Source organism: Glarea lozoyensis (assembly GCF_000409485.1).
Source record: "Glarea lozoyensis ATCC 20868 chromosome Unknown GLAREA7, whole genome shotgun sequence".
In the NCBI taxonomy this organism is placed as follows: domain Eukaryota; kingdom Fungi; phylum Ascomycota; class Leotiomycetes; order Helotiales; family Helotiaceae; genus Glarea; species Glarea lozoyensis.
The window spans coordinates 1,297,254-1,324,915 of record NW_007361002.1 but is presented as its reverse complement, the minus strand read 5'-3'; the positions used below and the strand labels follow the sequence as shown (position 1 = coordinate 1,324,915).

The 27,662-nt window shown below is 46.6% G+C and overlaps 10 protein-coding genes across 10 annotated transcripts; 5 read left to right on the top strand and 5 right to left on the bottom strand.

Annotated features, from left to right (window-relative positions):
- Positions 1-447: 447 nt before the first annotated feature.
- GLAREA_01629 (uncharacterized protein) lies at positions 448-2,237 on the bottom strand (the record flags this gene model as incomplete). The annotated part of the gene is made up of 5 exons (XM_008088845.1): positions 448-1,045; positions 1,117-1,125; positions 1,180-1,585; positions 1,637-1,659; positions 2,179-2,237. The coding sequence occupies 5 exons, from the start codon at positions 2,235-2,237 to the stop codon at positions 448-450; spliced, it is 1,095 nt and encodes a 364-aa protein (XP_008087036.1).
- A 1,416-nt stretch (positions 2,238-3,653) lies between these two features.
- Positions 3,654-3,971, bottom strand: GLAREA_01628 (uncharacterized protein; the record flags this gene model as incomplete). Its single annotated transcript, XM_008088844.1, has 1 exon — positions 3,654-3,971. The coding sequence occupies one exon, from the start codon at positions 3,969-3,971 to the stop codon at positions 3,654-3,656; it is 318 nt and encodes a 105-aa protein (XP_008087035.1).
- An 864-nt stretch (positions 3,972-4,835) lies between these two features.
- On the top strand, positions 4,836-6,569 carry GLAREA_01627 (Malate synthase G; the record flags this gene model as incomplete). Its single annotated transcript, XM_008088843.1, has 3 exons — positions 4,836-5,196; positions 5,245-6,454; positions 6,512-6,569. The coding sequence occupies 3 exons, from the start codon at positions 4,836-4,838 to the stop codon at positions 6,567-6,569; spliced, it is 1,629 nt and encodes a 542-aa protein (XP_008087034.1).
- Positions 6,570-7,208: 639 nt separating this feature from the next.
- GLAREA_01626 (L-aspartase-like protein) lies at positions 7,209-8,984 on the bottom strand (the record flags this gene model as incomplete). Its single annotated transcript, XM_008088842.1, has 3 exons — positions 7,209-7,404; positions 7,455-8,478; positions 8,531-8,984. The coding sequence occupies 3 exons, from the start codon at positions 8,982-8,984 to the stop codon at positions 7,209-7,211; spliced, it is 1,674 nt and encodes a 557-aa protein (XP_008087033.1).
- A 1,006-nt stretch (positions 8,985-9,990) lies between these two features.
- On the bottom strand, positions 9,991-12,036 carry GLAREA_01625 (metalloreductase; the record flags this gene model as incomplete). The annotated part of the gene is made up of 1 exon (XM_008088841.1): positions 9,991-12,036. One exon carries the CDS (start codon positions 12,034-12,036, stop codon positions 9,991-9,993), a length of 2,046 nt encoding a protein of 681 aa, XP_008087032.1.
- A 1,232-nt stretch (positions 12,037-13,268) lies between these two features.
- GLAREA_01624 (uncharacterized protein) lies at positions 13,269-13,886 on the top strand (the record flags this gene model as incomplete). The annotated part of the gene is made up of 2 exons (XM_008088840.1): positions 13,269-13,726; positions 13,778-13,886. 2 exons carry the CDS (start codon positions 13,269-13,271, stop codon positions 13,884-13,886), a joined length of 567 nt encoding a protein of 188 aa, XP_008087031.1.
- Positions 13,887-14,726: 840 nt separating this feature from the next.
- Positions 14,727-15,062, top strand: GLAREA_01623 (uncharacterized protein; the record flags this gene model as incomplete). Its single annotated transcript, XM_008088839.1, has 1 exon — positions 14,727-15,062. The coding sequence occupies one exon, from the start codon at positions 14,727-14,729 to the stop codon at positions 15,060-15,062; it is 336 nt and encodes a 111-aa protein (XP_008087030.1).
- A 363-nt stretch (positions 15,063-15,425) lies between these two features.
- Positions 15,426-16,148, top strand: GLAREA_01622 (uncharacterized protein; the record flags this gene model as incomplete). The annotated part of the gene is made up of 2 exons (XM_008088838.1): positions 15,426-15,619; positions 15,668-16,148. The coding sequence occupies 2 exons, from the start codon at positions 15,426-15,428 to the stop codon at positions 16,146-16,148; spliced, it is 675 nt and encodes a 224-aa protein (XP_008087029.1).
- Positions 16,149-16,753: 605 nt separating this feature from the next.
- Positions 16,754-20,363, bottom strand: GLAREA_01621 (P-loop containing nucleoside triphosphate hydrolase; the record flags this gene model as incomplete). Its single annotated transcript, XM_008088837.1, has 5 exons — positions 16,754-17,123; positions 17,173-17,908; positions 17,960-18,032; positions 18,088-18,981; positions 19,035-20,363. The coding sequence occupies 5 exons, from the start codon at positions 20,361-20,363 to the stop codon at positions 16,754-16,756; spliced, it is 3,402 nt and encodes a 1,133-aa protein (XP_008087028.1).
- Positions 20,364-21,870: 1,507 nt separating this feature from the next.
- Positions 21,871-25,914, top strand: GLAREA_01620 (Protein kinase-like (PK-like); the record flags this gene model as incomplete). Its single annotated transcript, XM_008088836.1, has 6 exons — positions 21,871-22,487; positions 22,547-23,284; positions 23,348-25,170; positions 25,228-25,536; positions 25,584-25,745; positions 25,853-25,914. The coding sequence occupies 6 exons, from the start codon at positions 21,871-21,873 to the stop codon at positions 25,912-25,914; spliced, it is 3,711 nt and encodes a 1,236-aa protein (XP_008087027.1).
- Between the last annotated feature and the right edge of the window lie 1,748 nt (positions 25,915-27,662).

The following is a 27,662-nucleotide window of genomic DNA, read 5'->3' as shown; positions in this document are numbered from 1 at the left end:
AATGAGCTATTCCATGCATTTCGCTTGTTGAAAAGTTCAGAAGTAAGTTCCCGTGTCACATTCCGGGACGTATGTTACTGTTTCATCGATTACAAAAACAAACAGATGATCAGAGACGTAAACTGCTCACTTCATAGTTTATCTATGTTTCCTAGCTGCACTCTCGCTCCCGCAGGTTGTCCGGTCGGGACGACTTAATCCATCCCTCTGCCACAAGTCGAAAGCTGGACCTATAGATTTGGGTTTCCCCGGAGTTATCAGCAGCACAGAAGCTGCTCTATTTTGGCTTGTTATTTCCATACTACCTACAGTCTATAAATGGTTTTACCATGAGATACCACCAACTCATGAGACACTGCAGTTAATATTACATCAACAGCAGACATCACATTATGACTTGTATTTCTTTGATTTGTAAATTATTTGGTTTCCAACCAGACTTGACTTCTACCTAGGAGCCCAAACAGTCGTATGCACACCCATTCCCTGCTTCAGCCCAACATGATTCATGACCTCCGACTGCTCTACCCCACCATCTCTCTCGATCCTGTCACCGAGTAACGTTCCCTCATCGCCCACCTCACTCCTGATACTTCTAGTTCGATGGCTAGCCTCGCCTTGCTCCAAATCTTCTACGAAGACATGCACCTCCTGCTTCATATTAACCTCCATCCTCTCCCCAATCCCCGAATTCACAGCCTGAATTCCATTTCCTTTCGGCGCGTAGAGCTCAATTGAGGAGGAAACACTGCCTTTTCTTCTAGAAATGCCCGAGGAGTCGGACTGTGCGCTGGCTCGTTTTCCAAATATCGGGGTTGATGGTTTGTTGAATACTGGCCGTTGGAAGTTGAATGCGCGTGTAGAGGCCCCCTGTGGACTATCCTTCGTATATATTGATGATTTGGAGATCTCGGGAGTCCTTGGGCGGGTGGTAGAGGCAACGGCCGATCCAGCGTGGGAGTGAGCGTTATTGTAAACTTCTACAATGAGATCTGCCATGGCCATCTCGATGTTCAATTTTATAATATAAGCAACTGGGTGGAATCTTGTGCAAAGTCAGTAAGTTTCATTGGCTTTTAAGGAAGAAAATGTAGCATGGGATGGTGTGTGTCTTACTGCATATATCTACCAGTTCATACATTAGCATATTTCTTGAAAGTTTGTTGGTAAGGTTCTTACACGAAACTGTTATTTAAACTCATCATACTGATGATAAGAACATCCATACTCAACGATAAAGCAATGATGTATTTGTTGAACCTCACCAAACGGTCATATTTCTTGAGCCCAAGTGACACGAGCCTCTTTTGAATGACGAAAATAAAGTAGAAATTTAGAGCCGCGTCGATGACAAGATATATAACTTTTTCGCAACGGTCCCAGATGTTGTTAATCCTCTCAAAACGGGGAGATATTTGAAGGCGTGCAGGAATCCAAATGCAATAGACCGAGATATTGATTGCGGTGATAAAGAGAGCGACGGCGAACTTGATTCGATTGGCTTTCCGGTGATCCGGAAGAAGAAGAGCAATTCGATTTATGATGATTTGGAGAAGAAATTGAACTTGTAATGCCCAACATGTCACTGGGAATAGGTTAGATCAAGACAATCACGAAACTCCGTTTCGGCACTTACAAATCCAGAAGTAGAAGAGGAAGCTAGCCAGCGTGTTAGTCATGGCTGGTAAGCCACAGAACGATTGCATGCTTACCTAGGAGGAATGATTCCAAAAAGATGAAGCTAGCATAGAACAGACATTGCCAGGCAAACGAAGATCTCAAGCCATATCATCCATATATAGGGTGTATTAAGCCTTCCTGTTCCATACTTTCGTCTTATTCTCTGGGTCTGCTTGACTGCAGTCCACTATATGTACTTTCAGTATTATGGACAAATTGCAGATATTTCCACAGAAAATATAGAGCTTGTGTAGAATTAGCGGTAATTGGTATTTCTTACTGTAGTTAGAAACCCGACACCGAGCGTAAATCCCCAAGCAATTGAAGAAATTCTGATCGCAGGTATGAAAGTCAGCGCGTATACTTCATAGGATCTGGAAAATAATGGTCGATGTTCAGATGACATGAACCCTTAGATAAAAGGTAAATTCCACGAAAAGACCCTAAAATCCTAGGCGCAGAGAAGAATGAGATGAGATATGCTGGGAGCTAACTTACGCCAGATCGGCTTTGGTGACTTCCTGAAGAACGAAGTCCTTTCCAAGGAATGTGAGCATTTTGTAAGTAAAGACTGACGGTGAAGGCGAAAACAAGGTATTGTCAGCGAAGGCTCAAGCTTTCATAATGAAAGAAATTCTACTTGTACAAACTGTCTTCAGATGAGGAGTATCTTCCTAATAACCAGCGAAAGTGGCGAAACTTCTTGTGATGTAGTATGGCAAGGTTCCCTGTTTACATAGCACTTCAGGATCGACATGGTCTGGGCTAGTGCCATGTATCGCAATCATTGAAAGCTTGCTAGCAACATTCATGCACCCCCTACAAGTGGTAGACTTGAGTTTGTTAATACCTTGTCCCCAACAGCGCCGCGAATGCTCCACCTTGAACGCGCAATAAGGAAATACTTTTGCTCGATCCGTCACACCATGATTGATTGGATAGACGATTCGAAGGCGCGGGAAGTTTCATGGCTACCTTGCCGTATAAGTGGTACAACGACAACTTCAATGTCGGTGCGAGAAAGGCCAAACATTGTATTGGGTAGGATCAAATCCAGGCGACTGTTGTTTACAAGGGTCTATCTTGAAGTTAGTACTCGGAACGCGCACTAAAGCTTCCCTCAAACTCGCACGGCCGCCACATCATTTCTAGAACATGCACAGATTCATCAATCCTCAATGCGACTTATCCTGGAGAGTCGCTGTTCGTGCTACACCGCCAAAGAAACCGACTTGCAACTCAGTATATCCTCTCTAGAAGGACCCTTAGAAGTGAAAAAAGGTTGCTCATCTCTCAGGACGTCTAGCCAAATCCCTAAACCTTAAAAAGAAGAGTTTGGACCAGCATCCTCGACATAAATAATGCTATAAATTGACAAGCACTATGGTTGGCCATCAAAAGCCTTGACAAAATACATACCATGGGATATACATATTGCAAAAGCCTTGGCTTTAATCGGGAAGACCGATTCCAAACCACAGAGAACATATGTCCTTGAATTTCAACAGAAACGCAGAAATTAACATGTCTCGAACTGTACGTGGGCAACTAAAGACTAGTCCCTAGGCCAAGAGCACCACAAGTCATCTTTACCAGATGTTGACGTCCAGTCTGAAGACTTACGTGCAGTTAAAGATATGAAATTCTCGCAGAAAAGGCCCTTAAACATCGAGGCCAGAACAGTCACGAAAAGTCCCTAATACAAATAACACCCTCAGAAAGAGTTCTTTTGTTATGGGAAATGCTTGAATATCTGCTGAACTTGTAGCGCAAGAAAGACCCGATCATTTCTTGAAGGAAAACTCATGTACAGACTGAAAATCAAGAGAGTCAGACACAGGACAAGGCGAGCGCAAGCATGAATCTGAAAGATAGTTGCAGCGACGGGAGATGTGCATGATTCCGGAGGCGAGCACGACAACGATCCTTGAATGCTCCCGATCAACGACTAGTTCAGACGAGCTTTGACAATCTTAAGGATCGACCGTTTGTTTCGTGGAAATCAATATCGGTCTAAGCCAAAGCGTCAGATCGCTGTGAAGAAAGGTAGCCAGGAATGTAATATTTTGGATGCCCTTTGGACCTTGTGAGGTATAATCGATAGTTTCTGCTGTTTTGAGATCGTGTCCAAACCCCCAGAATGTGCAACAACCTAATTGAGAAGGCCCTTCAAAGCCTTTCCGGCCTTCTGAGTTCTTCTCTCGTGATGTTGTCGAAGACGATATGGAAAGTGGACTTGGTTGATAGATGTTCCATGGAACCATCCGGGACTCTACAGAGTTCAGGTCCATGGTTTTGACTTTTGCGAGTCGTGCAAACACTTTGCGGAATCGTCGAAGATCGGACAGCCGTAACGATGGGGACTCGAAAGATGAAGCAGAAAATGTTTGTTGTCGGGTCAGTGGCAAGACTGAGACGAAGGATTATGACTTTGTCGAGTCGATTGCTCTCCGAAAATAGCTCGACGTTTCCATCAGTCACGTCACGTGTATGCCAATACCGAAGTGAGTTCCGGAAACCGCCGGCCACGGGCCGCGCTTGATTCAATTTCAGGCCGAGGCACGCGAGGCTCTTGGGCTCTTTATTGTGAGGAGCTTGGGCCCGCTGGGGAGACGTCAGGACTATCAATTCGGTTCGAGATTGGCTCCAGAAGCACATGCAAATACATCGACAATAGGAATTCGTGTATAGAAGTGTTTGCATGTGAGCTGAAAGAGGAAAAGAAACGCTGTTGATACGCTTTATAATTCTGGATGAATCTGATCTCTTACTAATAGTGAATAACTGTTCCAAATGTCATGTATAGAAGAAATATCATCTAAGAGCGGCAAGCAAGCCTATCTTCACTGCTGGAGGACTTCTCCTGATCTGGGGTATTTCCCCACATCCACAAGCACAACAACCTCCATTATGACCCCTCCCTTCCACCCGAACCGATGCTGCTCTAAATCTCCGTCTGCCGAATCGCTCCCCCATTACCGGGCCATGTCCTCTCCTCCTACGGACGTTGGATGACATTTTGAATGGTCACTCATTCCTCGGTGACGCACATAAAGGGCTGATCTCCTCTTTCCCACCTGCGAATATACATTCCAGACCATCCCACCTCAGACCACAAAGAAGTCATAGATATCCATCACAGATAAATATCCAACATGGCTACCACAGACTCAATACTCCAGGGTGTCAATATCCTCGGCACGATCAATGACTCTCATAAAAAGATCCTCAGTAAAGACGCTGTTGCTTTCCTTGCGCTCCTCCACCGATCGTTCAATGGCACAAGAAAAGAGCTCCTCCAGCGCCGAGTTATTAGACAAGCGGAACTAGACAAGGGATCTCTGCCAGACTTCCTACCAGAGACCAAACACATTAGAGAAAACGATGCGTGGAAAGGAGCAAAGCCTGCCCCAGGCTTGATCGATCGAAGAGTGGAGATTACAGGACCAACCGATCGCAAGATGGTTGTGAACGCGCTGAACTCGAATGTGTGGACATATATGGCGGATTTGGAGGGTTAGTACAAGCGACAAGAATTGGCGAAGATATACTAATTTGTAATAGACTCCAGTGCCCCAACCTGGGATAACATGATCAACGGACAAGTTAATCTTTATGATGCGATTCGAAAACAGGTAGATTTCAAGCAAGGGGAGAAGGAGTACAAGTTACGAACCGATCGAACATTACCCACACTCATTGTTCGACCTCGAGGATGGCATTTGGAGGAGAAGCATTTCACAGTCGATGGAGAGCCAATTTCTGGCAGTCTCTTTGATTTCGGTCTCTACTTCTTCCACAACGCAAAGGAACTTATTGCGAGAGGAACTGGCCCATACTTTTACCTACCCAAGATGGAATCACATCTCGAAGCACGCCTCTGGAATGATGTATTCAACCTAGGACAAGATTATATTGCCATCCCAAGAGGCACGATTCGAGGAACGGTGTTGATTGAAACTATTCTTGCAGCTTTCGAGATGGACGAGATCATTTACGAACTCCGGGATCACAGCGCGGGATTGAATTGTGGACGATGGGATTACATTTTCAGTGTCATCAAGAAGTTCCGTCAAAACTCCAACTTCATCTTACCGGATCGGTCAGCAGTCACCATGACTGTTCCCTTTATGGACGCCTATGTCAAGCTTCTGATCCAAACTTGTCACAAACGTCAAGTCCACGCAATGGGTGGAATGGCTGCTCAAATTCCAATTAAGGATGACAAGGCGGCAAACGACAAAGCAATGGAAGGCGTCTATGCCGACAAACTCCGTGAAGCCAAGGCAGGTCACGATGGAACATGGGTAGCTCACCCAGCATTAGCAGCCATCGCCTCCGAAGTCTTCAACAAACACATGCCAACACCGAATCAAATGTTTGTTCGTCGCGAAGACGTCAAGATCGGCCAGAACGATCTCCTAAACATGAACGTACCAGGAAAGATCACCGAAGAAGGTATCCGCAAGAACCTGAACATCGGACTCGGATACATGGAAGGTTGGCTCCGCGGCGTCGGATGCGTACCTATCAACTACCTTATGGAAGACGCTGCGACCGCCGAAGTGAGTCGAAGTCAGCTGTGGCAGTGGGTGAAGCACGGTGTGCCCACCGCTGAAGGCAAGAAAGTCGACAAGGCGTATGCGCTCAAGTTGCTCAAGGAGCAGGCTGATGAGCTTGCTTCCAAGGGCGCAAAGGGGAATAAATATCATCTCGCTGCGCAGTACTTTTCTGGACAGGTTACCGGAGAGGATTATGCTGATTTCTTGACTTCGTAAGTTTCACTTTCATCTAATTCTGTTGCGAGTCCAAATGCTAACACGAAATTTAGCCTTTTGTATAATGAGATTACGAGTGTTGGTAGTTCTTCGCCTGCGTCGAAGTTGTGATGAGTTGGGAATTTGGAATTTAAAGCAAGATTGATATAGTCTTTGTATAATTGAGAATGAAATATGAACATATTCAAATTTGATTCGCGGTTTATGTCGTATCTAATTGTATAAAGTGTGCCTCGGTATCTCAATCCCCTCATAGCTTGTCGGCGGTTGGAGCTACATACCTAATAGTTACGGTGCGGGTAAGAGAAGCCTCCGACAATAGAGGTTGATCAGGTAGCGAGAATTTAAGATTTGCAATTGGGAGATAACTAAATATAATTGGGCACCAGTGGGTGACACAATTCTCTGCGCACCCAAGAACTTTGAAAGCGGATAACTCAGCACAACAGCGAGATATTATGTTTCTGGTAATATAGACTTATTCGCGAGGCTTAGGACTACCACTGGATGAAAAAATTATTACAATTGGATGTTGTCCCGTCGTTAAAAGATTACTTATGGTTTCTGGCTGCGCAGAGAGTTATGTCAACCCCTGGTGGGGCAGACGCAAATCGCTGTGAACTATACAGTAAATAGAAATGCTAGCCAAGTACAGACATCTATTTTATACAAATGTCAAATCTCTCTAAGACCTACGACATGGGCCAATTAAAGCCTCTTCACCCTTCGCTAATGGTATCGACAATTCTTCTACTCCTTTTTCTTGTACTCTGAAGGACCAATCATCAGTTCTGGTCGGACGAGCGCATCGAAGTCCTCCTCGCTTAAGGCCTTCAACTCCATAGCCGACTCCTTAAGAGTCGAACCCTTCTTGTGAGCATTCTTAGCTACCTTGCTAGCCATGTCGTAACCAATCTTTGGGTTTAGTGTAGTAACCAACATGAGCCTAGAAACGTGATTAGCCCCAAAATTTCCCATGCAGCTTGTTTGACTTACGATTCGTTCAAAATGCTCTTGATCTTGTCCTCATTCGCTTGGAGACCAACAACCAAGTTCTTCTCGAAACTAGCCATTCCATCGCTCAAGATGCGGATGCTATGTAGGACATTTCGGATGATGAGAGGCTTGTAGACGTTCAACTCAAACTGTCCGTTCATACCTCCGATGGATGCAGCTACGTGGTTACCCATGACCTGGGCGCAGACCATTGTCAAAGCCTCACATTGTGTAGGGTTGACCTTGCCTGGCATGATACTGCTTCCTGGCTCATTCTCTGGCAGAGCAAGCTCACCAAGACCACAACGTGGACCAGAACCAAGATACCTAATGTCCTGAGCAATCTTGTTAAGAGAACCTGCAAGAGTATTGAGAGATCCTGATGCTTGGACTAGCGCGTCATGTGCTGCGAGTGCCTCGAACTTGTTTGGAGCAGTCTTGAACTCGGTGCCAGTCATTTTGCTGACCTCCTCGGCAATTGCTTCTGCGAATCCTTTGAAAGTATTGATTCCAGTACCGACAGCAGTTCCACCTTGGGCCAGGAGACGAAGATCTGGAAGAGAAGATTCGACGCGCTTGATACCGAAATCGAGCTGAGCTACATATCCTGAGAACTCCTGGGCGAGAGTAAGTGGTGTAGCATCCTGGAGATGAGTACGTCCAATCTTGATAATTTTCTTTGCCTCGAAATCATCGACTTTTGCTTGGAGAGCATCTCGGAGAGACTTGATGGAGGGAATGAGTTCGTTCTCAATTTCCAGCACAGCGGCAATGTGCATTGCGGTAGGGAAAGTATCATTCGAGGAAGCACTCATATTGACATGGTCATTTGGGTGGACTGGCTTCTTGCTACCCATCTTTCCTCCCAGTATCTCAATAGCACGATTCGAGATAACTTCGTTGGCGTTCATATTCGACTGAGTACCGGAACCTGTCTGCCAGACAACCAGTGGGAAGTGATCAATAAGCTTTAGAGAAGCAACCTCTGAAGCTGCTTCTTGAATTGCTTTGCCAATCTTTGGGTCTGCCGAGATCGTGAGCTTAAGAGCATTTTGAGTAGATAGTAGAAAGCGTACCAAGTCCGTATTTCATGTTGACAGTCGCAGCAGCACCCTTGAGGATACCAAACGCTCTCACAATTGGTGGAGGCATGCGGTCTTGTGGCTGGTTGATCTTGAAGTTCTCTAACGACCGTTCTGTTTGTGCCCCCCAATATTTGTCTGCTGGCACATGAACCTCTCCAAAGGCATCGGTTTCTGCTCTTGTCTCCGCCATTTTGTATGAAGTTGCGTGGAAGTCTCTCGTGAAGCGGGGTTGTCTGGAGATGTTTGTGGTCTTTTGGGAGCTCCAGGTCAGGGAAGATGAAGGTGTATACGGGGATTGGGTCGCAACAGTCGACTTGGATCTATTCGAGGAAGGAGTATTGGAGAGAGTAGTCGCGCTCTTGAGGAGAAGGGCATTCGAAGCCCTCGGTCTAACAGCTGACAGCCCACCAGCTGCTCTTGCAGCACACGCCGAGCTCCGGAGCATATCGTGAATCTGAAAGAATGATTGGCCGCCGGGGCAGGTATGTATGTTTTAAAACTGGGTCAATTGGCTGAATATGCGCAAAATAGTCAAGAAATACACCAAAATGAGAAGATGAAATGTGTCCTGTGATATGTGCAATGAACAGGGCGCAATTGACAACGATATAAATCGGGCGGATGAAGCATCATCCAGAAAAAAATATCGCTGATGCTCTCGCCCGGCGGTGGATCTCCGGGGTTCGGGAACGCCCGGAACAGTGCTGACATGGGGTTGGACAAACCACAAGCGGCGAGGGGATAACCTCATCTAGAACTTTATGAGAGTCGTGTTGTACAATATTCTGTTTTTAACGTCGGCATCTTCAATTATCCTCCCTGCCAGTATGTCAGTAAACTCGAGTTCAAGACACCTGATAAAGCTTACTAATAAATGTTGAGATACCACATCTCTCAATAATGACCGGCATTGACTACATTGTGTGTGGAATTGTGATCAAAGGGTACTGAAATCAACCATAAAGCATGACAAAATTGTGTTGTTGGTCTCTCCATCTCGAACAGAGAGCTGGAAAGTATCGTTTACATATCAGATCTCTCTAGGAAGGTATTAAATTTCCTTCTACAGCGCTTAGGCCAAGAAACGTATCTTCGCTCTTTGTAGGAGACCAAGTAAGTCACTTTATATACCGCAAATAGCAACAATCAACCTCAGGTATGTAAAGACGTAGATTACTTTAAGTACGGCTCTAGATTTATTCTAGAGTATTTGTGCTCCTACGACGCAATGAAGTTTAAAACGTCCTCATTGAGTTGCTGTATGATTCGGTTAGAAGATTCTGAAGTCAATTAGAACACTAAACGCAATGAAGAGATCTGCTAACCATTTCCCATACACATGGAGCCATAAAAGTATCGTATACAGTGTGGATGATGGACTTAATATTAGTAGTCTTCAGATAGTATTAAAGTGTACCATTCTCATTATCATAAATCTATATATGTGACAATCAAGCATAGCCAAAGGTCTCAGCATGCACATATATGCCCTGAGCTCCTGTACCCTTATGTACCGCTCGATCGTCACTAATAGCTACTGCAGCATTTCTCGTACATTGAACCAGTCCAGCAGGTCCGCACACTACCACTGCCATCTCGCCGAGAGCCACCTCCGCTGTCTTCCTGATTATGTTGGAAACATGGGGGCGTCCGGAAAGGACCGCTATCCTCGAGTCAACTACTCTAGCTGTCTTCTGGAGACTAGAGGTTGAAGAACCTGACTCTCGCTGTCGCCTTTTTGATGCACAATTGCAAGGAGGCACGATGGCATCCTCATCTGTGATGACGCGTGTGCAACAGCAGTCCTTGTCTTCTGAGATAGAACTTATCTCAGCAATACTGCCATCTAAATTCTTCTTCTCGTCCACAGGACTTTCTCTGCCCGACGCTTGGGCATATTCCGTCAAATTTCCTCGAGTATCGCCGCCCTTGATCGAAGATTGACCGCTGGTCAACATGTCGTCACAGGTGACATATATGCTAATTTCCACCGCAATATCAAGCCCCTCATTTCTCAAAGACTCGACGTCTCTGATCACCGCCTCAAGCTGAGAACCAAACCATGCAACTGATGATTTTCTCTTAACAACCCATACGAATTTGATATAACGCGTCACGGCTCCAGCAGGTGTCATGAATCCAGAAAATGGAGAAGAAGACGACTTGGATCCTATCCATTGTTGCACGACGTCTCTCATTAGTGGCACCGTGAAGGTCGCACCAGTGGATCCTGCGATGAACACAAGACTGTCGAATTGCCTCAATGATCGGATCTTGGAGTAAGGACCTTCGATGAAGACCGATCGACCCTTCTGGTTTGCCTGTGATGAGGGTAGACTTGGCCAGACTTTCTCCGCGTATTTGAAGAACCTTCGCGTAGCACCTTTCTTCGCCCGTACTACAAATTCCAATTTTCCATCTTCCGGCAAACTGGCAATAGTGAAAGGGTGAGCAGATAGTGGTGCCAACACATGGCATGCGAGAAATAGATGTTGGCCAGCTTGCCATGTGATTGGGGGATTTGGGATTGTAATTCGAGTGTGGTTTTCGTCAAGAGGCTCAAATGTAGCTTTACAAGCTATAAGCCCAGAGCTAGTCTTGTGGAATATTGCCAGATTGTAGTAAAAAATGTACATCGTGCGAACAAATCGATCAAAGGCCCAAAATGCAAGAGGAAGCCAGATCCAGATCTTGTTCTCGTCCGGGATGTGAAAATAGAGAGCAGCGACGAAGCCGAGCCAGGATATAATATGTTGTACTACGAAAACTTCGTATGAAAGTTTTCGGATCGGAGCGAAGGATGATATAACGAGCCATAGCAAAACACCTCCTGCCGCGATACCTTTCTGAGTGAGAGGATCCGTCTTTATTTTCACCATAATATAGTCGTATCTATCCCAGGAGGTAAACCAGTATCCCATGTGGATAAGAACGGTGAAGAGAAGCGCTCTCGCTGTCCATCTATGAAACCAGCTTAGCCGTTCGTATCCCATGCCGCTCAAAAAGCCAATGATATTGCGCTTGCCAGCCAGCAAGACGATGAGTGGCATCTGACAAACAGCAATAAATCCTGAGCGGTAGCCTATGTCCTCGAAATCCCTGAAATCCTTGACGTTGAAACGGTAGAAGACGCAAACAACTATCAGTACGATATAGGCCACCATGGTGGTGATAAGACCAACTGGAGGAAGATAGAAGTGTTTGTTTCGAAACGATAATGGAGTGGAGTAGTTGGAATATTCTCTGATTGTTGCCGTAATTGTGGCATGACTTCGAAAGAAGAATGACTCTGGCTTCGAGGGGGACGGCTTGTTCTTTGACGATAACCTCTGATAGGCAATAACTCTGTTGAGGACATTGGCTATCGTAGCGGTTGCAATCGCGGCGCCGACGAAGGACCAGAAAATTCGTTGCATATGGAATAGGCCTGGCACGCCTGCTGCCATGGCCATCGCACCGCCATTATGAACATGCTGTCTCGCAGCAATTGACGCCATGTTATCAGATACTTCTTGTCGAAACAAAACCATATACTCGAGAGATCCGGCGAGTATAAAAATACCGTCCGTCACACCACAAACCAATGTCTAGTTTTTACCACTCATGAGAATTTCAGTAGTTTGAGCAGGACCGGTCATGTATTTCCAGTCTGTAGTTTTTGCTGCAGAAGTCGGCGGGAGTGTCAAATGGTGAATCGAAGGACGCTGTGGTGTTGGTAATGAAATATTTACAAGTGGGCGATGGAAGGATAGCAAACTTGTAAAGAGACACCTGCGAAAAGCGATAGCGTGGAATGCAAGAGGTTAATACAGGACCTCACAGCTAACGCGGCTACACCCACAGTCATACCAAACTGGAACTTACGGCTGGTGAAGAAAGAGGCGCAAACCTGCGCAGCATCTGTGAGTGGGAGCCAGGTGATCGGATCTCACTACCGTCTATAGTGAGGGCACAAAATCGCCTCTTTGACAAGGGACACACAAAAACAGTATTCCGCACTAGTCGATTGTGGAACATGCGCAGGATTGAGAATAAGATATCCCGCTAAAGTGGTGTACGAAAGTGTGATGGATTCACTAGAAGAGGGCATCGTGGATGAGAGAAAGTGCTTTTCTCGATAGGATGAGCATCTGACGCTGCCTTACAGGAATGACTGAATAACAGTACACCAAGGTCACCGGCAGCCATACGAATTGAGCTGCCTGACCAAAAGCAGCACCCACATTCCAGACACGAGCACAGACCAATCCCCAGAAACTCGCTCAAACTCTCTCACGCGCAAAATAATGCGCAACAGACCATTCCAAGACCCAGCGTCCTGGTCTTTCAGAATGCATAATTCTTGGATGCCCCAAAGCAGTGCCCGTCAGACTCAAACAAGCTCACGCTTGACTAGCCAAGAACTTCCAAGGCTCTTTCTTTCTTATTCCGTCTGGTATCCGCACGTGGGGAAGCATTTCTGTCTCTTCTTTCCAAACCCGCTCACGTCTCAGTCGCTTCTAAACCCGGGATCAAACTGGTGATTGTTACTCAAAGCTTCTCAAAACCACGCGATTTGGCTGCTTCTGTCGTATTAAATAGCACACGTCCGCCCATTCGCACTTGTCTTGAGAATACCATCATACATCTCATTCATCGACTACCAACAACACTTCAATCTTATCGGACATTCAGAGCAGCGCTCGGATTATCTTGAACGTCTCTCCATAGTTATCATACCTCAGCAAAGATGGATATGAGCAGTGTAATCAACGCAAGACATGGCGCGGAAGCGGAAACCGAAATGATGACGGCCTCCATGATGGAAATGGTGTTCTTCTCCAGCACAAATACCGCCCTTTACTCGTCGATGTGGGTGCCCAAGAACATTGGACAATACGCAGGAACTTGCATCTTTCTCATCCTTTTGGCGACAATCCTGAGAGCTTTGCTAGCGTTAAAGGCATGGAAAGAAGCCGCCTGGTTAGACGCAGAGTTCAAACGAAGATACGTCACGGTTGCTGGAAAACTTCCCAAATCGGAGCGCATCTCGTCTGATAGCAAACGGATGATCTTGACGGAGAATGGAGTGGAGGAAGAAGTTATGGTTGTGGCCAAGAGTGGTATGGAAGTTAGACCATGGCGGCTTTCTATTGATCCTGTGCGAGCTCTGTTGGATACAATTATTGCAGGTGTTGGGTGGCTCTTGTATGTTCTGCACTCATTCGTTTCGGTAATCTTTTGCTAACTCGATGCTAGGATGTTGTCAATCATGACTATGAACGTTGGATACTTCCTTTCTGTTCTTGGAGGTACCTTCCTGGGCAGTCTTGTACTCGGCAGGTACAGCAGTCGGGAATCTCACTGATACGAACTATACTTTACGAGAAATGACATTGGCGTTTGGGGAACTTGGATTTGCATAGTCAATGCTGTGCACTGGCGACTGGTCACTTGGATGGAGCAATCCATACTATGTTTTTGTATACTGGCAGTAGTACACTATAATAGATTTTTGCTGAATAATAGAGCATTGTTCTTCTTCACGGGAAGCTACATCTTGTCCTACCTGCCGCGTCACTCTTGATAATTTGACTCGTCTTGTGACTGTTTTGTATCTCTTATGAGGTAATGAATGTCCAGAATTCAGCAACAAGCGGTTTTGCTTGTTTTGTTTTTGCGTCGCACTCTATGATATCGCAAGTTGTGGGAAAATTGTACTTGAATAGTTTGACCTACCTTTTTTAGGAAATGACTAGAATACCAGGATTCCAGGGCAGTGAAGATTCCTCCACCCCGCCATCTTGCTAGGGAGTGGGTGGGGAATCCCGCACTCAGGGTCGCGCTAGCAGGGAGCTATAGACGCCCCGCAGAAACATGCTCAAATCTTCTCTCACGACAGCTCTTGGCGACACCCATTCGATGTCCCGGGACACACTTCAAGACAGGATTTGAAGAGCAGAATGCTGATGAAAATGGGATGCGAAGGCTCTTGTAATTGATGGTAGGCGAAACCAAGTATCCGATTGTCCGCAATTGCCACTTGCTCTTCTGATATCCGCTCATCTTTCACCGCTGCGTTTCCGTAACCTAGTCGACTCAGTAAGTGGGCAAACATCTAACCCACATTCCCATCTCTAGCTCTTTCGGCAAGTGGTATCTAGGAGCTAAACCGAGAGCGAGGTGAGGACAAGCTTTCTTTGACGCGATGGATAGTCGACCGTCCGAGCCCAAAATTGGATCTGAAACGAGAGCTTATCTGCTCAAAAGAACTTGCGACGAGTCTTTCACAATTGACTTCAAAGAATATACGAGCAAGGAGCCGTCAGATCCGCTGGAACAATCGCCTCTACTTATGGATGTTGAAACTGCTCCTCCACGCCGTGAGCAGGATGCTAAGCGAGAAGTAACATGCTCATATCGTGCTCTTTGTGTCTCCTTCTGGAAGCTGCACCCTCATATGCACGTACTCGGCTTGCAGATCGTAGGGGCCCATGGCTTGCTCCTGATGCTTAGCTTTGTACAGACAATTGCTCCAGCTTGAATGGAGCTCGTGAGCATGTTTTTGTTTTCCACAGAGCACAACTCCGGGGCTAGGTAGCTTTGGTCCCAGGTGTACTGCTCAAAGCTCCCGTTCCTGAGATGAGGCTGGCTTCCGTGCACGCTCTGGACTTGGCTGCAGAGTAAGGTGCGCATTGGGGCGTGGTTTATAAGGAAGAGCACCCCGCCATTTTGAGCTCTTTGTGTTCATTTTGTGTATTGCGAGCTAGTTTTCCAGTATTCACAACTTCACCTGTGTTTTGTCACACCAGAAACTTGCTCATTTAGTCAGCAATTGTTATTTAAGCTGTTCTTTTGGCCAATTGACCTTTACCCATCCTCATCTGTCAAGATACAAACAGTCAGGATGAAGACCACCATCACCACTCTGGCAGCATTTGCCTCAATCGCCTCCGCCCATTTCACCCTCGAATTCCCCACAGTCCGTGGATTCGACGAAGACAAACTCACCCAATTCCCATGTGGTTCATTTGACACCGCCGGCGTCAAAGGCCGCACGCCATTCCCAATGACTGGCGGAGAAATAGCTCTAACCATGGGGTAAGTCCCATTCCCTCCGTTTCCACAACCAATTCTAACACTACCCAGCCACGACCAAAGCCAGATCGAAGTCCTCATCGCCATCGGCAACGACCCAGGCTCCGCATTCAACACCGTAATCAAAAGCCCCATCTCCCAAACCGGTCTGGGCGCCTTCTGCATGACGGGCATCTCCATCCCCTCGACCCTAAACGTGACCGAGGGCCAGAACGCCACCATCCAAGTCCTCACCAACGGCGATCCAACCGGCGGTCTCTACAACTGCGCCGACATCACCTTCTCCTCGACCGCGACGATGCCGAGCACGAGCGTCTGCAGGAATAACACCGGTGTCACGGCGGTAGCCGCGAGCGCGGATACGCATCCTAATGGCACGGCGACGGGAACGACTACGGGGGATGCGTCGGCGACGAGTGCGAGTTCAGGCGCGAGTGCTACTGCGACGAAGAATGCTGCTGTGAGGAATTTGGGTGCGGAAGTTGGGGGGTTGGTGTTGGCGGGTGCGGCTGCTTTGGCTATTGTTTTGTAAATTTTGTTGTTTGTATATACCCGATTGGTAGATTTCTTGGGGAGAAAGAAAACGAAAATGAAATTATGAATACTTCAAATATGGAACGTCTCAACTTGGTCATGTGCGAATTGGAGACTGAGATTTCTTACCTCTTCTATGATAGTGGATAGTGAGACATGCGTTGAATCATAGGAAGGAGACAGGGCAGAGGGTTAATGTTCAGAAAAGCTACCTCTGAAATTCAAATACAAAGCGACATTCGAAAACTGTTGTGAACACTAGTTCCTACACAATTGCAAAATGACATGACTATAAAGCTGAGTATTGAACTAGGTGGTCGCTGAAGCTTTTGGAGCAGGTGTACTTGGTAGAGATAAAACCAATGAGTTGTAAAACACTTCAAGCCATGATCGATGGATTCCACACAACACACACGGATATGCATCACTCAATATTTCACATTCCAAAGTTGCCTAAATAAAAGCTCTAAAGCTTCAAACGCCGTCATATAAGGCATAGCCATTTCAACCCATATACACCACACACCAACCACCTATACACCCAACGACCCAATAAACACCCCCAAAAGCTCCCGTCCAAAAACGCCTTAACCCTCATCTTACCTACCCAGCCGCCATAATCGCCCTCCGAATCCCAATAATCTTATTAATATCCAGCTGTTTATAATCATCCGGCATATGTTCACCACTCGCAATGCACAGCACCTTCATACGTTTATCATAGCGTAGACCCGTGAGCAATTTCGGCGTGATGAGGAAATACTGGCTGGTATGTTCTCGACATGCGATTTCGACCATGCGTTCATGGACCATTCGCTCGTTTCGGGGGTCCATGCCTTGGTTGATTTCGTCGACGACTCGAAAAGGGGCGCGAGCGAGGGATTGTAGGGCGAGGAGATAGAAGATGGTCGAGACGGAACGTTCGCCGCCGGATTGGCGGTGGGCGTCCAGAATTTGGAGGGTTTCATTTTCTCTGTGGGATAGTTAGTGGTTGTAACTTGTATTTAGAATAGCTGACTTACCTGAACTTGACTTTTATCTCGATGGCCCAGTCGTTGAAGTCCTCGCTCTTGGCAACAGAAACTTCCCCAGCACAGCCTATCTGCTCAAAATTGTACGAGAAGGCGTCACTAATCTCGCGGATGAGACTGTCGAGCGCAGGCTCCCAGATGCTTCGAGTTTGCGTAATTTTCCTGTTAAGCTTTTCCAGCTTCTCATCCGCTTCGCCGATTTTGTCTTTCATCTTATCCACCTCCAGTTGGCGCCTTTCGAAGTCTCGAATGGCATTGGGATTAGTTGCATGGATGAATTCAAGTTTAGCTTCTTCGGCTACGATCTCGCGTTCCAATCCTTCCACTGTCAACCCGCGTTCGACTTGTTCAGCATAGTATTCCGCATTCTCTACACTGGCAGCGATCTCGTTACAAGCGGCCAGCGCATTCTTCGCCCTTTCCTTGACTCTTTGAGCCTCCCTTTCCAACTGAATGACTTGCTGACGCTCATCTTCCACATGTTGCCTGATGGATTCAGTCTTCGCCTCAAGCGAATCAGCATCTGACTTGGCCTCGATGTATCTGATTTCAGCCTCCAGCAGCTCTTGGTGGCATTGCCGAATTTTGACTACCTGATCTCGGTATTGCAGGGCAGCTTCGCATTTTTTCATAACGAATCCATCCTGTTGATTCAAGTTTCGCTTGACGCTGGCCTGGAATTCAGTAATGTAAGACATTTTGGCTTCCAGTTCCTCTTCATCACGTTCTACAAAAAATTAACTTCTCGTACCAATAGTTAAGCATGTGAGTTGCTTACTAATTTTGTTTGGAAGTGCCAAAAGAACGCTTCGAGCTGATTGTATCGCCCCCTTTTCCTTGGTGAGTTTCGCCTACACGCAACATTTTAGTATACTTTGAAACGGACATTGGATGAATGTAGCTTACAGCTTCTTCTTCGGCAGTCTTTGCCTCAGCCTGCAAACGCTTCACACTCTCTTTGATCTCACCAGCCGGCGCTCTAAGAGTTTCCCACTCTTGCTGCAGAGTATCTATCTCTGTCTGTAGTTCTCTTCTGGCCGAGACGTCAACAGGGCGATCGACCCAGTATCTGGCTGCTTGGACACCTTTCGTTGCGGTTGACACGGCAGCGTCTCCGTATTCAGCTCGTCTTCTTACAGTGTAATTATTTCGTCCAGCTGCAAAACTAACGATTTTCTTCGTCGCTAATATGGTGTTGTATTGTTCTTCATTTAGTTCGTTCAACGCTACAGCAGCTTTGTGTAAGCTTTTAGCAGATGTGAGCATAGAAAGTACTGTCTCCGGGCCGTCTATAAAGTCTAGCGCATAGCCATCCAACCCATATCTCTGTAGCTCTGAGGAGGGTATGTCTGGATGTCGTTGAACGGCCCCGTCCGCCTTTCTCAATGGCACAAATGCGAGTGACATGGGTTTGCCAAGGAGCTGCCTATTCAGTTTGTTGAAATCATTGTCTGTTTGTGCGGTTATAGCCAAAAAGTCGTCAGGTTGGAGGAGAGATTCAATGACGCTCGTGTATCTAGGGTCTTTTACGGAGCATGTTATCAAAGGCGGCCCATAAACTTCTTTTTCGAACTCGTCTTGGTGTTCTTGCACCCACTTCCATGCTTTGTGGGTTTCTGTTGAGACTGCCTCAAGCTTGTTCATTTGTTGGCCTTCGCGTGTGTCGAGAGCAGCTAGTTGCTGCTCCTTCTCCGCTTGTCTATTTCGATTTTCCGTTGCTTGCTCTCTGAGGGCTTCAACCCGGGATCTCAGCTCCTCTATTTCAGTATTCTTGTCTCGAACTTCCCTCCTTTTGGCTTGCTAACACAAAACATGTTAGCTGAAGGTCAATCAAATAGATGCAATCGACTCACAATCTTCTCGTTCCATTCTTGGGGGTCGAACTCCACAGGCTTCTCGTTATCAAATTTCGCTTGTAATTCGCGGATCTTTCTTTGCAACGCCTGTATTTCTTGTCGCCTCGCCTTGAAGGCTGAACGCTCTGCTTCGATTGAACTAATGGCCGTGCTGAGCTGATCATCTATCGCTTCCATCTTGCTAGCCACCCGCTGAGCATCGCCTTCCGCCTGTTCGACAGCCTTATGTCGAGCTTTCACCGCCGTAGCAATTTTGGCTTGATAAGCTCTCTTTTTCTCGGCGGCCTTAAGGGTGGGATTTACTTCAAGCTCTAATTGCCTGAAGCGCTTTTGGGAGGCCTCTTTCTTCTTCTTGAACTCCAAATGTTCTTTACGCGCATTACTATAATCCACAAATGGAATCGTCTTCTTCAGGACATCGATTTTTTCTATGACCTGGTTTCTTTCCTCTAACCGTTGGACTTCAGCACGCAGATTTTCTTGTCTACTTTCAAGACCAGTTAAGCGCTCCCGGTCTGCTTCGGTAGCTTGCTCCACGGTTTTTTGTTCCCTCCTGTACCTTTTGAGCTTCTCGTGTTGGTCAATCATTTCCTCTGGGGCCGCGGCACGTTGAGTTTGTAGCAACAGCTCGACAGCTGACATTCTGGAGAAGTGGGAGACTTTATCTTGGGGAAGAAATTGGCATAAGTTGTCGATTTGAATATTGTTACTCTTAACAAGGCTGTTGACCGCACCGGGGGACGACTTCTTCCCATCTATCCACCAGTCTTTGCTGTTACCTTCGCGAGTAAGTCTGACACGAACGACTCGGTTTCTTGGCTCTTCCGGCTTTTTGTATAATTCGATTTCGATTTCCGCACTACTCGCGCCATGTTTGACAAATTCGGCAAAACTTTCGCCTCGGCCGAGGATCTTAGGGGAAAATCCTAGTCCCAGACATATTGCACAGACAAGTGAGCTCTTTCCTGTACCGTTAGGTCCGATCACCATGTTGAGATTTGGTCCAGGAAAGAACTCGGCTTTCTCGTATGTTACAAAGTTTGCAACCTTGACACGAACGATAGCACCGGGTTGAAATGCTTCTGGATCGGTATGCTCTCCATCGTCCTCCGAATCTTCGTCTTCCACGCCATCATCCTGTGTTCTGCTACGCGGTTGGTGAGAGGGTGGGTTTGAAGTGGATTGTGATGCGTGATAGCCATTAGTGCGGGCACGTTTCGCTGAATTAATATCTGGTGTTGAGTTTCGAGTTCTTCGCATCGAATCGCTATCGTCGGCGTCTTCTATTTCAGACCTGGTACGACGAGAGCCACTCGTTTGCAACATGGCGATATCCTCGCCGTTCCGCCCGTCGTAAGTGCTGTCTTATTTTTTTTCGTAGAGAGCTCGTGCTGATAGACGCGACGCGACGAATTAACAGTTGGCGTGTCCACGTGACGCATAGTGAAGCTCTATCTTGGACGTTGGCCTTGCATATCAGGCTTGACACCTACTCCATCGCCAAGCATTGAGACGACGAAGTAACCTTGAGGAGCATCAATATTCAGCTTACGCAGACTTCACCTTACATTACTATTCAAATATTACCAGTCTGCTACATGAAATCTTGAGAATTTGGAATTGTTGTTTTGACACTTCTGGTCATCTTTCGTGCAAACGTGGTGCTTGATGGACCTGGGTGGCTTTTGTCCATTAGGAAGTTATTCTCATTAGACAATCAAAGCATGGAGCATTGAATTAGGAGAATGAAAGAAACTTTCTAGTGCCGATATTCTGCTGTTAACTTCTATCATGGCGGGGGGTGAAAAGAATGAATCCCATAGTTGTGAATCATGGTGGGGATAGTTGTTGACTGGTATATCACATCTTCAGCTTAAAATTGGTAAGGGTAGTAATTTTTTGTTTCAATTAAGCTGTTTATGTCCCTGTGTGCTAGACGGCTTCTCATATCTAGCAGACTAACATAAAGTATCGCAAAAGCGTTCCCAGAGAGTCAAGTGAAGCATGTGGAAAACCCAGCAAGTACTATAACTTCTTTCTTACTTAGCATACATCTAGCTAACACGACCCAGTTACACAAATAAATCTGAGTGTAACAACATTTATTTCAAACTAAATTCCACCAAATCATGCTATCCCAGCTTCAGTTGAGGACAGATAGAAAGCATAAGGTGCATACCTAGTATGCATAGAGTTCAAGACATGTTAAAATGCTCTAAATGCGGAATACATCAAGGCGCAGGCTTTGATAGGCCGATTTTTCCCCGTGAGTTCCGATCGCTTAAACGGCAAGCAACTTCTGAGATTCTGAGGTTGTGTTGTGATTCAATGCATTCCTCCCGCCGATGTATGCGAGGAATTGACAATGTCAACAAATCGTCTCCGCTACAGCACTTGGTCGCCAAAGTAAAGTGTCAGCTTCAGCATCTCCCTAGCTCTTAATCGAGATATACACTCGTTTTTTTCTTTGATTTGTTATTACAATTGATTTGTGCTCTGAACTTCAAGGTTCGAAAGTAGACTTTCTCTAGCTTCCAAACAATAAACACCAAGACACAAGACCGCGTCGCGTTCGACAAGCATCCACAACTCATACGATACCTCCTCATAGCACGTATACGACTGTGCTATATACTGACAGCTTTTGCAAATACAGATTCGTTCTGCTGTTCGTGACCCGGAACACGCTTCGACCTAGCCAGACAGGGGATCTACCTACGAGTTGCTTTGTTTACATCAGCCATCACACTACCAACTTGAGGCAGCGACAACCGGCTTCCAGAGTATTTTGGTCATGCAGTTATAGAACGCAAACTAGCTCGACTTTGTTACTATGAGCAACCAACTTCCACCTCGACCGCCGTCGCGTCGTCAACCTCTCGGAGAAGCGACTCGTAGAGTCAACAATGCTCAACAGCCGCAATCCATGCCACACCATGAAAGCCTCAAAGTTGATGGCCTGCTTCAGGTACACAAACCTTCCTCCCCATCTCCGCTATCCCAGGGCGAGACTTATCGCGACGCCTCGAGAGGATCTCCTGCGAACCCTAGGCTCTCTGCCATATCCAAGGATTACCAGGGAACCGATTCCAACCGCAACTCGCAAATATCCACGGTATCTACCAACGCTTCTGATGGTAAGCGCATAAAACAGTGCATTGGGCCTTGGAAGCTGGGGAAGACTCTAGGCAAAGGAGCAACTGCTAGGGTTCGGTTGGCCAGACATGCATATACTGGTCAAGAGGCCGCGATTAAGATTGTTCAAAAGAAGAATGCGATAATGTCTCAGGCTGGTAGTCTCGCTGATATCGCCGATACCACCGCATCGGATTTTGACGAGAGCTTCCGACGAATGCCTGTGGGCATTGAACGAGAAGTTACTATTATGAAGCTCATCCAACATCCCAACATTTTGAAGCTGTATGATATATGGGAAAATCGTACCGAGATGTAAGTTTTAGAGTTTTCAAGGTTTCGTAGGTATTGAACTACACTTACTAGGACGTTAGATACCTGGTCCTCGAGTACGTCGACAACGGAGAACTATTCGAACACATATCCACAAAAGGGAGACTTTCAGAGGCGGAGGCGGTCCGCTACTTCCGTCAAATTCTAAGCGCTGTCGGTTATTGTCATTCAATGAATATATGTCACCGAGACTTAAAGCCGGAGAATATCTTGTTGACAAGAGGTGGAGATATCAAGATAGCTGATTTTGGCATGGCCGCGCTACATCAAAGCCCAGATCACAAATTAAAAACATCGTGCGGCAGCCCGCATTACGCCGCTCCAGAACTAATTCGTGGTTCTAACTACCGTGGAGACAAAGTGGACATATGGAGTATGGGAGTTATACTCTACGCCACGCTTGCTGGAAGGCTGCCTTTCGATGTCGACGGAAATTCAAAAGATTGGTTACAGCCTCTTTTACAAAAAATTCGCAAAGGCCAATATGAAATGGCACCGGAGTTCAGCAAGGATACCGTTAGTCTCATCTGGAGGATGTTACAAGTCGATCCTCGGAACAGAATCAACCTAAACCAAATATGGAGACACCCACTGGTCAGAAAGTACGAGTACCTAGATGACTTGGGCAAAGGTAATCAGTCAATGTCGCCGAGCGCTATGGACTGCGCTAGGCCTGTCATGCGCCGAAGTGAGATTAACAAGGAGTTGCTCCATCATATGAGATCTTTGTGGCATAAATATACTGAACAGCAGTTGCTTGATGCTTTGCTAAGTGAAGAGTAAGTTTCAACTTCAATTGAAGCAATGATTTATCGCTATGGGGTTATGCTAACACTTCAAAGGCCCAATGAGCAGAAGCTATTCTACACCCTCTTGCTGAAGCACCGAGAAACACAACTCGAAAACTACATTCCAGATTTGGCGAGTTCAGCTAGTGACTACCACCATGCCAGACCTCTCGCGATGACAAAGACGTACTCTACTTGCAATTTTTCTCAAGTCAATACCAAAGGACGTGGACGTCAAGTCTCTCGCTTCACAGTGATTAGCAATGCAGCGGAAACAGAAAAGAGTTATGATCCCTTTAAAGCATCTCGACCCCAGCATCTAGACGCCATGCGAGAGGCTGAAGGTGTCAAAGTAGTCATCCATCGTGATCAAGATAGCGGCGAGGATGAAGCATCGCTCAAAATGCGTATCCCTTCCAAAAATTCTGTTAGCAATGCCAAAGACCGTGGCAGACAGAGGCCTGTTCACCCTAGAATGTACGCATCAAGAAGCTCGATGGCAAGCTCAAGCAGAAGTCGTGGTAGCGCCGTGTACTCGCGAGCTGTGATTGTTGGTCGCAAGCGTGGGGTTAGCTTTACGCATCTCAGGAGACTATCTGGTGAAAGTAGAGTCAATCTATCGAGTAGCCCACACAATTTCAAGGCGGGTCGGCATAGTAACCACACCGAGGTCACTGACGATGGCGGGGACATCATTCGGCCGGTAAATGCTATCTCAGCATCAGCGCAATACATCCGGTCGAAGAAAGGACAAATAGTGGCTGTGAAGCCGCTTCTAGCAGCGCCGAAAAATGGTCGTGGAAGTCAGATATGGACTGAAGATGTGCGACAACTAAGCACCAGTCTTGCCAAGGACTGTGATGAGGCTTTTAACAGAACATCGATCGTGCCCGGTTCTAAGGGGCGGAAGTTGAAGCGTGCTTCACTTGATTCTCGACCATTGCCACCACCGCCAGCTCGGTCTGATTCTGTCAAAATGGAACTAATGGAATATCGTAAGCAGGCAGAGCTACGAAAGCATTATGGAGGAGGTGGCTCGCCCGGCCATCTAGATCGTATGGTATCGCATTTCGACACTTTGATACAACAAACTTCTCCAACGAAAGTGGGTTCTACTCGGAGAGCAATTTCGACGCCCGTGGAAGCAAAACATAGAGCACCAGCACGTCCACTTCCCTCTATTCATGAAGCACGAGGTGAAGACACATCCCCTCGAAAATCTTCACATACTCGGAAAGAGTATGGCAAGCCTAGAGTTGAAGCAGCCAAGAGCAGCCGCATAGCATCAGCTCCTGAGCCGAGAACTGCCACGACTCAATATTCCGAGGACTACTTTTCAAAACAAGCTTCTCAGATAAAAGACACTATCCGCGTCGTGCCGCCATCTTCTCCTATGAGCCCGGTAAAAGTCCCGGCGCCTCTAAGTATTCGAAAGAAGAGTTCGAAGGGGGGCGGTGCCGTGCCTATGATGAGCGGTGGGTTAGACTACAATTCTGCTGGGAAGAACAATCACCGCACCTCTACATTGGAGCTCCGACAGCAGTACATTGCTGGCGGCGAGCAAGGACGATCTGAACTGGAAACAATAGACGAGCATCAATACAACACCCAGAGTGAAAATGTCGGTCATGACACCAGTCTAGGCACAATAGTTAGGAAAAAGTCTAGTTGGTTCAAACGAAACTCAAGAAGTGGCTCGATAGAATTGAAGAATTCGGAGGCCGCTTCCGACTCCTTACTTTCCGAGGCTTCGAGTAAGAATACTGCCGACGACTTTCACAACCCTCGTCCACTACCAGTACCAGCAAAGAATAAAGGATTCAGTTTGCGCCGCCTCTTCAAGAAACGAAATTCGAAGCCAGACATGACAGTTAGCCGTAAGTTTTTGATTAAAACTATTTAAAACGATCGTACGACACTGACACTATTTCTAGCTTATGATATTTACGACGACAATACAGACACTCAAGTCTCGATGGCTGACGTACAGCAGCAAGCGCATGCTGCTCGTAGTGCACATCATGATGATCCACGAGCCCGACAGATAGAACCCCAACAGAACTGGTTCGCCAAGCTATTCAATGTCAAGCCAGCAACAAAGTACATATGTTTTTCCGTCTCCAGACGGCGAGCTCGACAAGAGATTACGAGTGTACTGCGCGAATGGAGACGATATGGTATTCGTGACGTTCAAGTTGATAAAGAGCGGAATATCGTGTTTGGCAAAGTTGGAGCTAAGAATTGTAAGCACAAATTGTGTCCTCTTTGAGCTATGACTAACTGAAGACAGTTCTGGATATGAAAGAGGTCGCTTTTGCAGCTGAAGTGATGACGGTAATCGAACATGGAAAACGATCTGCTCTCAGTATCGCACGATTTACACAGGAAAGAGGTGCTGCGAGCAGCTTCCAAAAAGTTGTGGAAACAATGGAAAGCGTACTGAAGTGTCGTGGTATGCTCGTGTCTGACGACAGAAAAAGTAGAATGATGATCAAGACACTGAATACGGCATCTTGAAGACCGCGTGCGGTTCTGGGAGTTGTGCTAATATCTTCCAAGGCGATGTGGGCATCTTTGGTTGGAGACCGCAAGACTTTTACTATTTCGTTCAACCTTTCTAATCCCTTTTTGAAAAGCGATTTCTGCATAGGCTTGGGGTTTTGCGTTCAGACTTTGCTGGACCAGGAGGAATGCTTTGGGGATAGTTACTTGTAGGATAAATTACAATTCGGTCTGTTTTGAAGAGAGAGGTAATCAGAACCAAAGGGTTGGGGAGTTTGGAGAATTGTTTCGAAGGGACGAGCACTTTACTGTTTCGTGCCAAACTCATAGATTTCGAAATAAAAATATGCTTCAAAATGTGGAGAGATTCGGATCTGTTTTCTGACGCTGAATTTCTGAAATCCCGTTACCATTCTCATCTGGACTCGGAAGACTCAAAGTTTTGCAAGCCTGCCCCATTCATCCGATGCTGTACAACAACAAGACCATCGATGTTGCCGAATGATAGAAACAATAAAGTGCCACATATAACCACATGAGCGGGGAGCGTCCAAGCAACTTACATCTAAACAGCAGCCCAGAAACCTGCTTCAAAAGGCAGAAATCTCCTTCAAAAGGCCCATCACTTATAGTCCAACTACAAAACTCATCACCATCTTCGCCACACACCAAACCGCAGTACTCCTAGATATCCTAATCCCATCCCATCACACGAAACTCCTCGTACACCGTACACCGTACACCTCGACAAACAGAAGTGGTGTGGGGTGCCCCCCTGACGCAACTACCGGACCGGGATTAGATAGGCACAAGCACAGGGCGCTTTTTGCTGTTCGGGCTGTGTCGTGTCTCGGTACTTGGGGTGGACACGACAGCAAACGAAACGCCAGGAACGCCACTTTTCAACGGCTATCGCGAGATTTTCTTGGGGGGGCGTGGTAGGTGGTGCAGGGGAGGGCAGGGGTGCGGGAGGGTTTTATACATTTATTATTGGTAAAGAAGGAGTTTATTACTTTCTTTAACACATCCTAAATGTTAACGTTAACAACACAAACATCCGCCCCAGACCCACACCACACCACACCACACCACAAACGCAGATCCCATCCTACACCGCGTGTCAAAAAGCCGGGGGGGGTCGAGGGCGGTCATACAAAAATTCAGTGGAGCCACATGAAAATGCCCACCGAACCAACCCGGCTACGGGCATGTTGTGATTATGATGGCATTGTGCAGTTCAGGCAGGTAAGGTACCTAATTTTGGTGGAGGGGAGGGCCGATGTGGTGGTGGTGGCTTGGGAGATTGTTTATTTGGACTTCATGTCTTCTTTTTTCCTCTTTCTCTTTCTCTCTTTCTCGTTTTCTGACCTTGACCTGGTTTTGGGATCTGGAGTGAGTCTTTGGGAAGTCTCCTTATCTTTATTCGTTGGCATTCTCAAAATCAGCAAAACTTCCTCCAACAGGGCCCGGCGTTTTTCGTTTGCAAGTCGTCTGAACTTGCGGTCTGTACTTTGTTTAATCAATCTGGTCTCTTCCTTTTTGGCGCCTCACATAACAGAATCGCAGAATCGTCAAACTTGAGCAGTAACAATCATTCATTCATGATTAAACTTATGTCCCCTCGAAATCCGCCCAACTCAACTTAGCTATTGTAATACAAGTATAAAAACAGATGAGTCCGTCTTTCCCCCAGATCAGATCATCGGATATCTCAAAAGATGGGCTACTCAAATGCCACGAAAGATAGCAGAGAAATGGAAAAATGTTGCAAAACCCGATTGCCGTGGAGAGGTATTCCCTTCCATCCATCGAGCGGTAACCCGAAGCCCCAAACTTCCCAAGACGGCGAGAGAAGACGCATTGCATC